Below are 15,128 nucleotides of genomic sequence, written 5' to 3' on the forward strand. Positions count from 1 at the left end.
CAGTGAGCTGAGATCTGGCCACTGCACTCCAGTCCGGGCGACAGAGCGAGACTCCGCCTCAAAAAAAAAAAAAAATACTTAAATTAACCAGGCGTGGAAGTGTACGCCTGTAGTTCCAGCTATTCAGGAGGCTGAGGTGGGAAGATCCCTTGAACCCAGGAGCTGGAGGCTACAGTGAGCAATGCTCACGCCACGGCATTCCAGCCTGAGCCTGGATGACGGAGTGAGATCCTGTCTCTAAAATAAAAAAGCAAAAAACAAACAAACAAAAAACACATTGGCTCAGGAAAATATCAAGAGAGAAAGTAGAAACAAATACAAAAACAACACAGCATTGACTCAGGAAAATACCGAGAGGGAATCCAAGAACAAATTCAGGAAGATTTATATAAGAACATAATACAGGTTCAAGGTGGCATGGCAACTTCAGGGGAAAGGAGGTGTTATTTGCCTTGTCAGTTTGCACTGGAATGAGACAAAACCTGAACCCTACCTTAGACCATACACAAATATAAAGTCTGAAGGAATTATATATTTCAGGGAGGTAGGATGTGGTGGCTCATGCCTGTAATTCCAGCACTCTGGGAGGCCAAGGTGGGCGGATTGCTTGAGCCTAGGAGTTCAAGACCAGCCTGAGCAACATAGTAAACCCCATCTCTACCCACCCCCAAAAAAAAGAAAAATTAGCCAGGCACGGTGGCTCACACCTGTAATCCCAGCACTTTGGGAGGCCGAGGCGGGTGGATCACCTGAGGTCTGGAGTTCGAGACCAGCCTGACCAACATGGAGAAACCCCGTCTCTACAAAAAATACAAAATTAGCCAGGTGTGGTGGTGCATGCCTGTAATCCCATCTACTCCAGAGGCTGAGGCAGGAGAATCACTTGATCCCGGGAGGCAGGGTTGCTGTGAGCCGAGATAGCACCATTGCACTCCAGCCTAGGCAACAAGAGCGAAACTCCATCTCAAAAAAAAAAAAAAAAAAAAAAAAAATTTAAACAGGCATGGAGGTGCTTATCTGTAGTTCCAGATACTCAGGGGGTTGAGAGGGTGGGGTTGAAAGGGTGGGGCAGGGGCTGAGGATCACTTGAACCTGGGAGGTCAAGGCTGCAGTGAGTCATGATCATGCCACTGTACACTGTACACAGAGTGAGACCCTGTCTCAAAATCAATCAAGCAAGCAAGCAATCACAGGGAAAGATGAAAATGAACATCCACACAAAGACCTGTGGAGGGAAGGCAAGATTTCTCCCTTACCCTCTTAGATCTCTGGCTGGGCCTAAGAATTAAACTAACATTTGATCAATTAATAAAAGAAAAGCACAGAAATGTATTTAACATAAGTTCTAGGGTACACAGGAGCCCTGAAAAGGAACTGAAGACCCAAAGAGGCAGTTAGAGTCAAACACTTATTTACTGTATTGGACAAACAGTAGAAAATTATGGATGAGCGCAGCGCGCTGGCTCACGCCTGTAATCCCAATACTTTGGGAGGCCAAGGCGGGCAGATCACCTGAGGTCGGGAGCTTGAGACCAGCCTGATCAACATGGAGAAAGCCTGTCTCTACTAAAAATACAAAAATTAGTCAGGCATGGTGGTACATACCTGTAATTCCAGCTATTCGGGAGGCTGAGGCAGGAGAATCACTTGAACCTGGGAGGCGAAGATTGCAGTGAGCTGAGATCGCACCACTGGACTCCAGCCTGAGCAACAGAGCCAGACTCCATCTCAAAAAAAAAAAAAAAAAAAAAAAAAGAGTAGTAAATTATAGATGGGTGTGGTGGCTTACACTAGTAATCCCAACATTTTGGGAGGCCAAGGTGGGAGGATTGCTTGGGCCCAGGAGTTTGAGAACAGCCTGGACAACACAGGGAGACCCCGTCTCTAAAACAACAAAAAATAAGATTAGCTGGATGGCATGCATTTGTAGTCCCAGGTACTCAGGAGGCTGACGTGGGAGGCTCGCTTGAGCCCAGGAGTTTGAGGCTGCAGCCAGCTATGATTGTGCCACTGTACTCCAGCCTGGGCAGCAGAGTAAGACCCCATCTCTAAATAAATACATAAATAAATGTTAAAATTATAAATAAATATTATAAATAAAGTTTTAAAAGGGTAGTAAATTATGAAAATGTGACAAGACAAAGGGGTTTGGGCTAGGGCAGTTAATGGTGGAAAAAATAACTAGAAAAATAAGGGTTTAACAAGGTTTGTTTGTACATTTTTTCCTCAGCTTTGACTCCCTGTCTTCTGGTGATAAGAATTTTATGCTCTAGGGCTGCGCGCAGTGGCTCAGGCCTGTAATCCCAGTACTTTGGGAGGCAGAGGCAGGCAGATCACTTGAGCTCAGGAGTTGGAGACCAGCCTGAGCAACTTAGTGAAATCCTGTGTCTACCAAAACTACAAAAAATTAGCTGGGCATGGTGGTGTGCGCCTATGATCCCAGCTACTTTGGGGATGAGGTGAGAAGATTGCTTGAGACTAGGAGGTGGAGCCAGGCGTAGTGGCTTACGCCTATAATCCCAGCACTTTGGGAGGCCAAGGTGGGCAGATCACGTGGTCAGATTGAGACCATCCTGGCTAACACAGTGAAACCCCGTCTCTACTAAAAAAAAAAAATACAAAAATTTAACCGGGCGTGGTGGCGGGCACCTGTGGTCTCAGCTACTCCGGAGGCTGAGGCAGGAAAATGGTGTGAGCCCGGGAAGCAGAGCTTGCAGTGAGCTAAGATCGGGTCACTGCACTCCAGCCTGGGCTATGACTCTGTCTCAACAACAACAACAACAACAACAAAAGACTTGGAGGTGGAGGCTGCAGTGAGCCGAGATTATACCACTTCACTCCAGCCTGCAACAGGATGAGACCCTGTCTTAAAAAATAAAAAAAAAAAGAATTTTACTTTCAGATGGGGAGGGCATCTTCCATATGGGGGGGTTTATCTCCTTTGCCAGAGAAAAGAGGGAGGTCAGAGTGCTTTTCCTGCACCTGCTGTTTTTCAAGTACCCTTAGCTCAAAACAATCCATATACCAAAGTGGCATATTTTGGAGTGGCGTTATCTGCCACCCTCAAAATGAAAGAGATGGTTCATGGCAGCTCTAATAATTGCTCAACACCAGCAACAATGAAAAAACAAGTCACTGACAGGTGAAAAGATAAACAAAGTGTGGGACATTCATATAACAGAAAACAAGTGAATAATATAAAGAAACAAGGCCAGGCACCGTGGCTCATGCCTATAATCCAAGCACTTTGAGAGGCCAAGGCAGGTGGATTGCTTGAGCCCAGGAGTTCGAGACCAGCCTGGGCAACATGGCAAAACCTTGTCTTTAAAAAAATACAAAAATTGGCTGGGCGTGGTGGTGCACAGGTGTAATCACAGCTACTCGGGAAGCTGAGGTGGGAGGATTGCTGGAGCCTGGGAAGTTGAGGCTACAGTGAATTGTGATGGTGCCAGTGTACTCCAGCCTGGTTGACAGAGGGAGACCCCATCTTAAAAGAAAACAAAAAAGAAACAAACCACTGACACATCCAACAACACGAGTGACTTTCTTTTTTTCCTTTTTTTTTTTTTTGAGACGGAGTCTGGCTCTGTCACCCAGGCTGGAGTGCAGTAGCATGATCCCGGCTCACTGCAACCTCTGTCTCCTGGGTTCAAGTGATTCTCCTGCCTCAGCCTCCCAAGTAGCTGGGATTACAGGCACACACCAACGGGCCTGGCTAATTTTTTGTATTTTTAGTAGAGACGGGGTTTTACCATGCTGGCCAGGCTGGTCTTGAACTTCTGACCTCAAGCAATCCACCTGCCTTGGCCTCCCAAAGTGCTGGGAAAACGAGTGAATTTCAAACATCATATGCTGGGGAAAGAAGCCCAACTCAAAAGGCTACATATTGTATGAGTCAGCTTATATGACTTTCTGAAAAAGACAAAGTTATAGGAACCACAAACAAATCAGTTAGGGCCAGGGGCTGGAGTAGGGGCCACAGCACAAAAGGGCAAGAGAAAATTTCTTTTTTTTTTCTTTTTTTTTTTCTAAGACTGAGTCTTGATCTGTCACCTAGGCTGGAGTACAGTGCCACAGTCTTGGCTTACTGCAACCTCCGCCTCCCGGGTTCAAGCAATTCTCCAGCCTCAGCCTCCCGAGTAGCTGGGACTACAGGCATGTACCACTATGTCTGGCTAATTTTTGTACTTGTAGTAGAGCCTACAAGGGGTTTCACCGTGTTGCCCAGGCTGGTCTCAAACTGCTGTCTTCACGTGATTCGCACACCTCGGCCTCCCAAAGTGCTGGGATTACAGGCATGAGCCATCATGTTCGGCCACTGGTAAGAGGAAGTTTCTTAGGGTGATGGAAATAATTGTCTTGATTATGGTCATGTTTTAATGATATACCTGTATGTCAAAACATGCAATTTCGGCCAGGCATGGTTTAAATATGAGCAGTTTGTGTTCAGTCAATTACATCCCAACAAAGCTGGGAAGGAGGGCAGTAAGAGAGGGAAGGGACGAAAGGACAGAAAAAGAGAAAACTAATGTGGCAATCATTAACAAAATGAAAGATATACACATCCTGTGACTCAAATGTCTTTTTTTTTTTTTTTTTGAGACAGAGTTTTGCTCTTGTTGCCCAGGCTGGAGTGCAGTGGCGTGAACTTGACTCACTGCAACCTCTGCCTCCCAGGTTCAAGTGATTCTCCTGCCTCAGTCTCCTGAGTGGCTGGGATTACAGATGCCTGCCATCATGTCCAGCTAATTTTTGTATTTTTAGTAGAGACAAGGTTTCACCATGTTGATCAGGCTAGTCTTGAACTCCTGATCTCAGGTTATCCCCCGTCTTGGCCTCCCAAAGTGCTGGGATGTGCCAGGTACAGTGGTTCATGCCTGTAATCCCAGAAATTTGGGAGGCCAAGGCAGGCAAATCATGAAGTCAGGAGTTCAAGAGCAGCCTGGCCAACATGGTGAAACCCCATCTGTACTAAAAATACAAAAATTAGCTGGGCATGTTGGCGCACGCCTGTAACCCTAGGTACTCAGGAGACTGAGGCAGGAGAATTGCTTGAATCTGGAGGTGGAGATTGCAGTGAGCCGAGATCATGCCACTGCACTCCAGTCTGGGCCACAGAGCGAGACTCCGTCTCAAAAAAAAAAAAAAAAAAGCAAAAACAAAAAAGTGCTGGGATTACAGGTGTGAGCCACCATGCCCCGCCATCATTTATTGTTATTTTATTTTATTTTATTTTTAGAGACAGGATTTCACTATGTTGCCCATGCTAGCCTCAAACTCCTGGGCTCAAGCAGTTCTCCCGCCTCGGCCTCCCAAAGTGCTGGGATTACCAGGGTAAGACTCTGTACTCACAAATACTGTTTTTTTGAAAACTATGCTTCACTAAAGATCCAGTCTTAGGGATATTGATTCAGGGACCTTTACTGCATCATCACAGTGGCAAAACTCAGGAAGGTCCAGGAATTGTCCATCAGTAGGATAACGGTTGATTATACTATGGCAGAGTTGCACTATGAATTCTGTAGCTACTAAAAACAGGAGTTAGGTATACATGTATAGATGGTTAAGTGGAAATAGCAAGTTGCATAGTAACTGTTTAGTATGATTCCATCCTGTGTGTATTCTAGTTTGCGCCAGCACTGAAAAAGGGTCTCACAGGAGGGCAGGTCTACTGGTTACACTTGACAGTTCCCAGGGTAACACTGCCCCCTAGGGGATATCCTACAGATCCCTCTACAGACAGTCCCTGACTTGACGGTTCTAAGATTTTTCAACTTTATTACGATAGGTTTATCAGGATGTAACTCCATTGTAAGTCAAGGAGCATCTGTATTTGAAACATTTCATTACAAATTATTTTCCTGAACACTGTAATGCAACACCGCTTATCAAGGTCCCCAGGGACCAGACCCTTGCCAAACTCAACTGTCAATTCTCTTTCCTCATCTTCTTCAACTCGGGGACATGTGACACTGCTAATCCCTCTCTCTCTCCATCTTGAAATATCTTTTTCAGGCCGGGCGTAGTGGCTCGCACCTGTAATCCCAACAATTTGGGAGGCCGAGGTGGGTGGATCAGTTGAGGTCAGGAGTTCGAGACCAACCTGAACAACATGGTGAAACCACGTCTCTACTAAAAATACAAAAATTAGCCAGGCATGGTGGTGCACAGCTGTAATCACAGCTACTCAAGAGGTTGAGGCAGGAAGATCGCTTGAACTCGGGAGGCTAAGGTTGCAGTGAGCCGAGAACGTGCAACTGCACTCCAGCCTGGGCGACAGAGCAAGACCTTGTCTCAGAAAAAAACAAAAACAAAAACAAAAACCAATAAAAGTCCTTGGCCGGGCGCGGTGGCTCACGCCTGTAATCCCAGCACTTTGGGAGGCCGAAGCGGGTGGATCACGAGGTCAGGAGTTCAAGACCAGCCTGGCCAAGAGGGTGAGACCCCCCCCCATCTCAACCAAAAAAAAAAAAAAAAAAAAGCACAAAAAAATAAACTACACAAATAAGCGTGGCGCGGTGACCGGCGCCTATAATCCCAGCTACTCGGGAGGCTGAGGTAGGAGAACCACTTGAACCTGGGAGGCGGAGCTTGCAGTGAGCCAAAATCGAGCCACTGCACTCCAGTATGGGCGACAGAGTGAGACTCCGTTTCAAAAAAATAAAATAAAATAAATAAAATAAAATAAAATAAAATAAAAATAAATAAAAGTCCTTAACACGGCCCACGAGGCTACATGGAATCCGACCCCAGCCTGTCCACTCAACTTCATCTATTACAATCTGGGCACTCAAAATATGGTCTGCGGATCAACAGCATGGAAGTCACCTGGGAGCGAGTTAGCACCGCAGCCTCTCAGACCTCCCTCTTCATCTGCTGGATCAGAACCTGAACTTTTTAGTTTGAGTAGAGCGTCTCCCATGCTTACAATCTTCCCCTTCACCCTGATTGAGCCATAAGGGTATTTCATATTCCTCACTTGCCATTCTTGGGAGCTGACCAGAAGTACTTGCAACGCGCATAGCCACAGGCAAATACGCACTGACGCTTGCGCAGAAGCGCTCCTATTTGAGTACGCGTGCGCTCAGGGCCCCGGCGAAGGAGGCAAGGCCTGTTTGCGGGGCTGTCCCGGCTAGTGGTGGCGAGGACCTGAAAGGAGGAGAGGGGTTTCCGCTTCCGGCAGGAGTCGGAAGTCACTGTCTCCCGGGTGAAGGGAGCCTTCGCAGCTAGAGGTGAGTGCCGGTGCGGCTCGTGCGAGTGGGCGTTGGGGCCGGGCAGGACTGGGAGTTCCTCTACTCCGTGCGTTTACGGGGTCCTGGAGGAGGCTCCTGGGACCTCGAACTTGGGGGAAGGCAGGTCGGGGAGACTGACTTCCCCGGATCCCATCCTTCCCAGCGCGACAACCGGGACGCCTGGCTCCTCCCGGCGGCCGTCGGGAGGCGATGCCGAAGCCTTAGTGAGTCTGGAGGAACAGCCAACCCTCCACCTCTTGGGTCCCAGCAGATTCGGGGGATGACTCCTCTGCCATCCCCTTTTGGCGCGCTTGGACTTAACGTTGTCACGGGACAGGCCGAGGCCTCTGCAGCCCTTGTGCACGCCAGACCCCATTCATGGGATGGGGGGACTGTAGTCCCTGGGCAAAATGAGCTCCTGGGGCTCATCCGTAGATTTTGTTTCGACTTTTTTTTTTTTTTTTTTTTTTTTTTTGAGACAGAGTCTTGCTTTCTCTCCCCAGCTGGAGTACAGTGGCGCGATCATAGCTCATTGCAGCCTCGACCTCCTGGGCGCAAGCTTCCCACTTTAGCTTCCTGAGTAGCTAGGACTACAGACTCGGGGCTAATTTTTGTAATTTTGTAGAGATGAGAGGTCTCACTATGTTGCCCAGGCTGGTCTGGAACTCCTGGCTTCAAGCAATCTTCCCACCTGGGCCTCCCAAAGTGATGAGATTACAGGCGTGACCTCCCAAAGTGATAGAGTTACAAGCAAACTGATTGATTGATGTATTCAATAGTGGTTATTGCTGAGCACGATGGCTCATGCATGTAATGCCAGCACTTTGGGAGGCCGAGGCGGGAGTATCGCTTGAGCCCAGGAGTTCCAGACCAGCCTGGGCAACGTGGTGGGTGCCCGTCTCTACAAAAAATACAAAAATTAACTGGGCATGGTGCCGCGGCTAATTTGTATTTCAGAGGTAGAGGGGCAGGGGGAGGATCGCCTAAGGGATGTGTGAGAGAAAAAGGCATTGAGGATGAATCCAAGGTTTGTTTTTTTTTTCCTTTGTTTCTTTTTTGAGAGGAGAGTCTCGCTCTGTCGCCCAGGCTGGAGTGCAGTGGTGCGATCTCCGCTCACTGCAAGCTCCGCCTCCCAGGTTCACACCATTCTCCTGTCTCAGCCTCCCTTGTAGCTGGGACTACAGGCGCCCGCCACCACACCCGGCTAATTTTTTGTATTTTTAGTAGAGACGGGGTTTCACCGTGTTAGCCAGGATGGTCTCTATCTCCTGACCTCGTGATCCGCCTGTCTCGGCCTCCCAAAGTGTTGGGATTACAGGCGTGAGCCAAATCCGTTTTTGATTTGATTATCCGGAAAGATGAAATTGCTGTGAGTTGAGATGAGGAAGACTGTGGAAGAGCAGGTTGGAGTGTCAGGGACTTGGTTTTTGACATGTTATGTTTAGTATTAGGTGGAAGTTAGACATCAGGTGGAGGAGTGGCTGAGGCAGATAGATCAGAGTCTGCAATTCAGAGGACAGACTCAAGGCTGGAGAAGCAGGTGTCCTCAGTGTACAGCAGGCACCTAAGACTGGGTGAAATCTTCATGTAGGTGAGTATAGCCAGAAAAGAGAGGATCCAATAATTAAAATCATGGGCTCTTTGCTCTATTGCCCAGGCTGGAGTGCCTCAGCTCACTGCAACCTCTGCCTCCTGGGTTCAAGTGGTTCTCCTGCCTCAGCCTCCCAAGTAGCTGGGATTACAGGTATGCACCACTACGCCTGACTAATTTTGTATTTTTAGGAGAGATGGGGTTTCTCCATGTTGGTCAGGCTGGTCTCGAACTCCTGACCTCGTGATCTGCCCACCTTGACCTCCCAAAGTGCTGGGATTGTGGGCGTGAGCCAGTGCACCCAGCCTTTTTTTTTTAGATGGAGTCTTGCTCTGTTGCCCAGGCTGGAGTGCAGTGGCACGATCTCAGCTCACTGAAACCTCCACCCCCCAGGTTCAAGCGATTCTCCTACCTCAGACTCTCTAGTAGCTGGAATTACAGACGTGTGCCACCATGCCCAGCTAATTTTTGTATTTTTCGTAGAAATGGGGTTTCACCATGTTGGCCAGGCTGGTCTCCAACTCCTAACCTCAAGTGATCTGCCCACCTCGGCCTCCCAAAATGCTGGGATTACAGACGTGAGCCACCACGCCTGGCCCAAACTCATGTGCTCTCTTCATGAGAGCAAGTTGGCAGAGAGGCAGGAGCATAGGAGACTAGCAGGAGCCACCAGTGAGGCAGAGGACAGGGAGCACATGGGGTCCTGAGAGCCACATGTGCTTTCAGGGGAGGAAGGATCCCTCAAATCGGAAGACTGTCATTAGGATTTGCAGTATGGAGCCACCAGTGACCTAAGTTTGGAGGCAAGGGGTGTAGAGAGATGGACAGGAATGCAAATGGCTGTACACTAAAACAGCCTGCAAAGAAATGCATCATAGCTGGAAGAGGATGAAGAGACTTTCTCTTTTTCCCCCTTGTTAAATGAGGAGAGAGGTAATAACAACTGTGTGAGAGAGATCCAGTGGAGCTGGAAAATTTGATGCTGCTCAAAGAAAAGGGGATGGGAGCCAGGGCAGAACGAACAAATTGTTTTTGCAGGAACGTACTTCCATAGGAAAGGAGGCATGCTGAAGCTGGGAGTGGTGGCGCACGCCTGTTGTCCCAGCTACTGGGTAGGCTGAGGCCAGAGGATTGAGGCTTCAGCAAGCTGTGATCATGCCACTGCACTCCAGCCTGGGCAACAGAGCGAGACCTCATCTCTTAAATAAATAAAGAGGGTGGGCGGGTGGCTGAATGAGTTGGTCCTAGGAGCTGCCTTTGGATTGCTTCTGTTTACTCAGTGAATTGGAAGCATCACAGTGAAGAGCTGGGGGTGTTGGCCAGGCACGGTGGCTCACGCCTGTAATCCCAGCACTTTGGGAGGCTAAGGTGGGCGGATCACGAGGTCAGGAGATCGAGACCATCCTGGCTAACACGGTGAAACCCCGTCTCTACTAAAAATACAAAAAATTAGCCACACGTGGTACTGCACACACCTGTAGTCCCAGCTACTCGGGAGGCTGAGGCAGGAGAATCGTCTGAACCCAGGAGGCGGAGGTTGCAGTGAGTCGAGATCGTGCCACTGTACTCCAGCCTGGGAGACAGAGTGAGGCTCCGTCTCAAAAACAAACAAATAAACAAACAAAAAGAGTTGGGGGTGTTACATAGGAAGTGATCAGCAAATAATGAATGAAACTCCATTGTTTATTCTGGAAGATCGTGGCAGACTGCTGACCTCCCCTGCCACAGAGGAGCGATGCTAGAACCAGCAGTCGTGTGTCTGTGTGTGTGTGTGTGTCTGTGTGTGTGTGTGTGTGTCTGTGTGTGTTGGAGGAGGCGCCATAGGAGGCTCAGGGATGGCAAGCACAGTGCCCTGACCACCGTGCCTAGCAGGGGAGTTGGGCTCGGTGGTAACTGCTGCTGTTTTCCCCACCCACCTGCCTCGTGGACATCTGTTCCTAGATATCCCTCTGCCACCCAACCCCATCATTTTCTCCAAAACCCTGTCCTTCCTCTGTGTTACACATCAGAGAATGATGCCACCTTCTCCCCCTAGCCACTGTGTCCCCACCACAAACCTGGGAGTCATCCTGGACTTTCCTCCTCTCATCATACTCACTTGCTCCGCTGCCATGTCTCCTCTGTCTCTCTTGCCCTCTGCCATCTCTACCCGAACAACCCTGTCCTTGCTGTGCCTTTGTCTTCATGCAGATTGTGACTCACACCGCAGTCCCTCAAAAGCCCAGGGTGACTTTACCCTTTCACTCCTTGTAGCTCCCAGGATCCATCCAAATACCCAGAACCCTCCCACCTGTCCCTCCTCTCTCCTCCACCTGCCAGGGGACAGACAGCTGCCCCTGAGCCTTCACACAGTGTTCCTCTACTCGGAGGTGCTTGTTCCCCCTTCTCTGCCCTGCAGTCTGTCATCTGGATGGAGGCCATCAGATGCCCTGAGTGTCACTCTTCGTGGATGGTACTTACATGTCCCTTGACAAGAGGAGCAGCCAGTATAAAATCACCAGCTCATAGGCTCTTAGGTTCCACCTGGCCCTGAACAGCTGCCTTGTCTTGGAGTCTCTTGGGCCACCCTCCCCAGGAACAGTGGCTTCCTTGTATTGGCACCAGCGATGATGGGCCAGCTCCATGCTAAGTACTTAACTTACCATTCCTGGTGTCAGCCTCACAAGTCTCCTCTGCGATAGCAACCTTATTTCTTTCTTTTTTTTTTTTTTTTTTTTGAGACGGAGGCTGGAGTGTAGTGGCCGGATCTCAGCTCACTGCAAGCTCCGCCTCCCGGGTTCACGCTATTCTCCTGCCTCAGCCTCCGGAGTAGCTGGGACTACAGGCGCCCACCACCTCGCCCGGCTAGTTTTTTTTGTATTTTTTAGTAGAGACGGGGTTTCACCGTGTTAGCCAGGATGGTCTCGATCTCCTGACCTCGTGATCCGCCCGTCTCGGCCTCCCAAAGTGCTGGGATTACAGGCTTGAGCCACCGCGCCCGGCCCCGCAACCTTATTTCAATCTTTTTTTTTTTTGAGACGGAGTCTCATGCTGTCACCCAGGCTGGAGTGCAGTGGTGTGATCTCGGCTCACTGCAGTCTCTGCCTCTTGGGCTCAAGTGATTCTCCTGCCTCAGCCTCCTGAGTAGCTGGGGTTATAGGTGCCCGCCACTATGCCCAGCTAATTTTTGTATTTTTAGTAGAGATGGGGTTTCACCATGGTGGTCAGGCTAGTCTCGAACTCCTAACCTCGTGATCCACCCGCCTCAGCCTCCCAAAGTGCTGGGATTACAAGCTTGAGTCGCCATACCCGATCTTTTTTCCTTTTTTTTTTTTTTTTGATGCAGGGTTTCATCCTGTTGCCTAGGCTGGAGTGCAGTGCCTGGATCATAACTCACTGAAACCTGGAACTCCTGGGCTCAAGCGATCCTCCCATCTCAGCCTCCCAAGTAGCTGGGACTACAGGCTTGCACCACCATGCCTGGCTAATTTTTAATTTCTTTTTTTTTTTTTTTTAGAGATGAGGCCTCACTCTGTTGCCCAGGCTGGTATCCAGCTCCTGGCGTCAAGTGGTCCTCTCATCTTAGCTTCCCAAAGTGCTGTCTGGAATTACAGGTGTGAGCCACCATGCCTGGCCTTGTCTCTGTTTTATAATGAGGAAACTGTGGCACATAGAGCTTAAGTAACCTGCCCAGGTCATGCAGTAAGTGAGAGAGACGAGGTTAGAGCCTCCTCTCACCCCTTCCATCCGGAGTGGGACAGGGGATTTTCCTCCTGTATCAGGACTGAGGGCCTCGTCGCTCAAGGGCAGAGGCCCCGGGACCATAGTGCAAGTCCCAGACCCTCTTTCCGGCCTGCTTTCTAGAGCATTGAGCTGGGGGGCTGTGTGGTTTCCTCAAACCACTGACATCTGCCACTCCCCACAGGCTCATCCACCTGCAGACATGGGGCGCAGAAAGTCAAAACGAAAGCCGCCTCCCAAGAAGAAGATGACGGGCACCCTCGAGACCCAGTTCACCTGCCCCTTCTGCAACCACGAGAAATCCTGTGATGTGAAAATGTGCGTGGGGAACGGGGCGAGGGATCCATCCTCCCCGCCACCTCCTCCCCGCTGTTCTCTGTCCTGCCCCTTGCCTCCCTTGGTGAAGGCATCATCACCCACCGGCCCCGGGCACATTGCCCACCAGTCCCTTCTCTTGGTCTGTTTCAGGGACCGTGCCCGCAACACTGGAGTCATCTCTTGTACTGTGTGCCTAGAGGAATTCCAGACGCCCATAACGTGTATCCTTAGAAACCTGGGCTTTTTCCAGAGGATGGGGAGGGGGCTGGAGTCCGGACCCTGCTCCTCTGACCCACTGTGTGCCCTGGTGCAGGGCCAAGGCCGTCCAGAGGAACAGGTGCCACCTACTGATTTATGTGGGGTGAGAAGGTGGAGGGCAGGGTTCCAATGCCAGTGATCACCCTTGACCTAAGCGGCTCAGATCTGTCAGAACCTGTGGATGTGTACAGTGATTGGATAGATGCCTGTGAGGCAGCCAATCAGTAGCAACACAGAGGACCCACCCCCTGAGCAGCCCCACCTACTGTGGACCCAGCTGTTGGGTTCTGGTCCAGAGACATTCCAGGGGTCCAGGGTGTGGGTCCTGGGCTGTCACAGCCCTCTGTGTGCGTGTGTAGAGTGGTCGTGGGTGTGAGTGGGTGTGTGTGCGAGTGTGGAGTGGATGTGGGTGTGTGTGTGGCTGCACGTGTCACTGGGGTGGCCGTGAGTGTGTGCTCATAGATACACGGTGGTGGCGGGTTCGTGGGCCTGAGGGGCCTGAACTGACCTCGCTTGGCTCCAAAAGCCTTTGCTGTGTTCCCTTCTTCAGCCCCTGGCCCCCCATCTTTGGGGCTCTGGCTCCCCCCGGCGGAAGTAGGGGGCTGTTTCCTGATATCCTGGACAAGGGAAGCCCAGTAGAGGCTGGAACTGGACCTCTCCAGCCTCCTCACCAGCACCGTGCCCATCTCAACTGGACTTCCCGCCCTCCTTCTCCACCTTCTAGTGCCCGTGGCCTGGGATTCAAAGCCACCGTTCCCCAGGTCCCTGGGCTGGGCCCTGACAGGGAGCCGCCCCCCTCCCCATGCTAACAAGGAAGCCCAGTTTCGTGTTCAGTTGCTTTTGTAGAGGAAGCAAGGGCTGGGGTGGGGACAGCTGTCAATCACAAGCCCTTAAATAAAGCAGCCAGCGCACATCCCTTGCTGTCTGTGTCTGTGATGTCTTGGGTTCTGCGTCTGCCTCGTCGTCAGAAGAAGGAGAGGTTCCAGCGTTTGGGAGGTGGCCTGGTGGCGCATATGACCAGCCCTTCACACCGCCCAGCATTTTGTTCAGTCAGTAAGCATTCAGGGTGGTGGAGCAGGCAGACAGACATCTGGCCAGGTGTTTACAGCATTCACATTAGGAAATGGGGTAAGTGAGACAGAACAGGTGGTCAGAGGAGGCTTCTGGGAGGGGCAGGCTGAGGCGGTGACATTGTAGGGCCACCTCTAGCCAGACGCTGACCTCTGGCCTTGCCTGCATCACCCCAGTGTCCTGACAGCCACCCTGTGGGGCAGGTGCCAAGCTAACCCCAGGTTCAAAGATGAGGAAACTGAAGCTAGAGGTAAAGGAGGTCACTGGCCCAAGACCCTACAGCCAGAAAGTGGCACGGGGGATCTGAACCCAGGAAACCAGGCTCTACAACTTACAGTCTGACTTCTTGTGAGCCCAGAGTCCAGGCTGAGGGACCAGCTCACAGGCCATCCTGGAGGTAGTGGGTGGAAGAGGGACACTGGGAAGGGAAACATGAAAGGGACCTTTGTCCAAGGGTGGTGAGGACTCTCAGAAGGCTGGTGTGGGGGCGGGATGTGCGTGGCTGATGGGGAGGACCTGAGGGCTGATGTCCCCTCGGTCACACCGGTGACATGGACCACAACACCCAGCAACCTGGGGCAGTGCCAGACCCTCCACCTGGCCTCATGAGCCCAGGGGGCAGGTGACCTGTGCTTCAGAGTCCTTGTTGCTACAGTGCAGGGGATGAAAGCACCTTCTTCCTGGAGCCATGCTGAGGATGGAAATGCCAGACATGGTTTGAGCAGCTCTGGGGCCCACCCAGGGTACTGACGAATGTGAACAGCCGGGGGAGACACAGCTGGCCCGGAAGCCCTGGCTGCCAGACTGGGCTGCTGCATCTGGCCTGTGCGCTGCCCCCAGGCCCACTCTGCCGTGACATGTCTTCCCTGGTGATCCTGCCGCCTCCAAGATCCCAGGTAAGGTCCTCTAGCCCTGGCAGGAGCCAACAGACATGGGCA

General features: G+C 50.9%; 1 protein-coding gene across 2 annotated transcripts; it reads left to right on the plus strand.

Annotated features, from left to right (window-relative positions):
* Nucleotides 1-7,094: 7,094 nt before the first annotated feature.
* On the plus strand, nucleotides 7,095-14,034 carry ELOF1 (elongation factor 1 homolog). 2 transcript variants are annotated; one of them, XM_030936483.1, is made up of 4 exons: nucleotides 7,095-7,232; nucleotides 12,728-12,861; nucleotides 13,012-13,082; nucleotides 13,283-14,034. In XM_030936483.1, the coding sequence occupies exons 2-4, from the start codon at nucleotides 12,746-12,748 to the stop codon at nucleotides 13,345-13,347; spliced, it is 252 nt and encodes an 83-aa protein (XP_030792343.1). In that variant the 5' UTR covers nucleotides 7,095-7,232; nucleotides 12,728-12,745; the 3' UTR covers nucleotides 13,348-14,034. The 2 variants fall into 2 exon arrangements, with proteins under 2 accessions (XP_030792343.1, XP_030792344.1); XM_030936484.1 differs by lacking the exon at nucleotides 7,095-7,232 and adding an exon at nucleotides 7,257-7,456.
* Nucleotides 14,035-15,128: the final 1,094 nt, after the last annotated feature.

The sequence above is a fragment of the Rhinopithecus roxellana genome, chromosome 8 (genome assembly GCF_007565055.1).
Source record: "Rhinopithecus roxellana isolate Shanxi Qingling chromosome 8, ASM756505v1, whole genome shotgun sequence".
NCBI classification, from domain to species: domain Eukaryota; kingdom Metazoa; phylum Chordata; class Mammalia; order Primates; family Cercopithecidae; genus Rhinopithecus; species Rhinopithecus roxellana.